This window comes from Bison bison, unplaced genomic scaffold, assembly GCF_000754665.1.
Source record: "Bison bison bison isolate TAMUID 2011002044 unplaced genomic scaffold, Bison_UMD1.0 scf7180017855001, whole genome shotgun sequence".
In the NCBI taxonomy this organism is placed as follows: Eukaryota; Metazoa; Chordata; class Mammalia; order Artiodactyla; family Bovidae; genus Bison; species Bison bison.
Genome location: NW_011485574.1, coordinates 776 through 2,864, shown reverse-complemented (window position 1 = coordinate 2,864; position 2,089 = coordinate 776). Strand labels below are relative to the sequence as shown.

The following is a 2,089-nucleotide window of genomic DNA, read 5'->3' as shown; positions in this document are numbered from 1 at the left end:
ATATATATGAAAAATTGACATGAAGCAGGAATTTTAAAAGAACATAGATACAAGGCCAACTCCAAGGTAAAACTGGCCAAGCATTCCCAGAGGAAATCATTCTAGATATACATGTCATTTTTCTGGGCAGCCCATGACTTTTCGATGCATCGTCAGCCCAGGTATCAATCAGCCCTCAATCACTTTCTGATCATCATCTTGAGGAACTGGAGAGAAGAGACTCTCCCTGGATGGTGTGCTGGGATAGAGGAAGGAGGCCACACACAAAGTTAATCACCATTTGTTTGTGTAGCTCCTTCTGTGAAATCTCAGGGCATGTGGCCCTCAGGTACTGATCAAAAACCAGATGCATTCAGGCTACGAAGCTATCGGTAATTTCCGGGTTGATCAGGGTTAGAATAAGACCCAGGGTGCGTGAGAAATTCTAAGGTCACCATCAGACCCAAGCTTCCTGCCAGCCCAGGTCTGCGAGGGGCCTAGGAGCTGGGTTCTGCCTCCCCCAGCCTCCACTTCCACCCCACAAAAGGGGGTCCACATGTCTAGACACAAACAAGGAAAAGAACACCTTGGCACAGGTAAGACAGACCCAAGGACATCTGGAGAGTCACTCACCAGCCAGGTAAGCAGATTTCCTCCTCTCTGAAAGCAAAACACAAGAAAACAGGTGTTTTCTAAGAACCAGAAATGTCTGAACCAGTGAGACATGCTAAGAACCAGAATGTCTCCTGTGGAGGGCATGCAGAGAGCTCAAGAGGAAAAGTAGAGCTTACCTAGTTCTTCCTGAAGTTTAGCTGAAAGAGAGTGAAAACAAAAAAGCATGAACTCCACTCCCTAAGAAAAAGATTCACAAATACCACCTCTCTGTGTGTAACCCCTGGCGAAGACATTCCAACTGCAGACCCATTGGAGCCTCCCCAGCTCCAGCTGTCCACCCAGGTCTCCCCAGTCACCTGCTCTGGACTGGGATTTCCCCAGAGCCCTGGACTCAGGCCCTGTGGTCAGCGCATCCCTCTCAGCACCAGCTGCCACATTCACCAGCCTTGACCCCTGTCCTGCCTTACCTGCGTCCTTCAGCACTTCCTCCTTTGTCTGACGGTCCTGCTCGCTAGTCTGGCACAGAGTCTCCTTTTCTCCCCTCACCTGCATCTTCATGGAATGTTGTCTCTTGGTGTAACATCCAGCCCCAAGGAGCAAGATCACCAGCACAGTCAGGCTCACCGAGAAAGCCACCTTCCAGGGAGAGGCCTGGGGGAAGAAGGGCTCTGTGGCCCAGCCAGACACCCCATCAGGGCCCCGCCCAGGACAGCCCAGCCCGGAACACCCAGGAACACCCGGCCCCCTCCTCTAGCCCCACTGGAAGCCAGGAGCACCTCTGACCTGGGATGAAAATGGCCATGGCCTTCTCCTGGCCCAGGACAGGGTTGAGGATGGAGCAGGTCATGTTCCCCACAGAGCTGTCTCTCACCACCAGAGCTGCCTCCACGCTGAACAGCCCTTCAGCATCCTGGGTGTGGGCCTCAGAGAATGCCAGGAACTTCTCTCCACTGAGGTCTCTCCACTGCACCTGGGGCTTCGGGAACCACCCCGAGGCCGTGCACACCACGCGGACCCCATCTTCCTCAGGCCCTGTGATGCGCACCTGAGGGGCAGAGCCCACACCTGCGGGAGGCAAGATGTAGAGCCCAGGGACCCAGCAGTGCCTATGTGTGCACAACTCCAGGGGGCGCCCTGCACTTGGCATTCTGGGGGCTCTGGGGACAGCCTGCTCCCACAGGGAACAAGGAGGTGGCCCTGTCTCAGGGAACAGAAGGAAAAAGCACGGGGACCATGGGCTCAGAGAGCTAAGTCCCTTCTCCCCAGCTATGCAGTTGGAAAGGTTGATGCCTTGTAAACAGGGGGAAGAATGTGGTCCCAGGTCCACCCTTATCCTTGACTCTCCTCACCTCACACTCTCTCCCGGGGTATCTACTTCCACACCCACTGCCTCTCTTTGTAAATCACCACCAAAATTAAGTCATCGAACAACCCTGTGTCCTGAACCTCCCTTCCTTTTATCCACAGGTTTCCCTCTACCCAAATTCCTCACATA

The 2,089-nt window shown here is 53.9% G+C and overlaps 1 protein-coding gene across 1 annotated transcript; it reads right to left on the bottom strand.

Moving 5' to 3' along the window:
- Nucleotides 1-579: 579 nt before the first annotated feature.
- Nucleotides 580-1,741, bottom strand: LOC105001509 (butyrophilin-like protein 1). The gene is made up of 4 exons (XM_010857823.1): nt 1,378-1,741; nt 1,062-1,262; nt 771-791; nt 580-639 (listed from the first exon to the last, which is right to left on the bottom strand). The coding sequence occupies exons 1-4, from the start codon at nt 1,739-1,741 to the stop codon at nt 605-607; spliced, it is 621 nt and encodes a 206-aa protein (XP_010856125.1). The 3' UTR covers nt 580-604.
- Nucleotides 1,742-2,089: the final 348 nt, after the last annotated feature.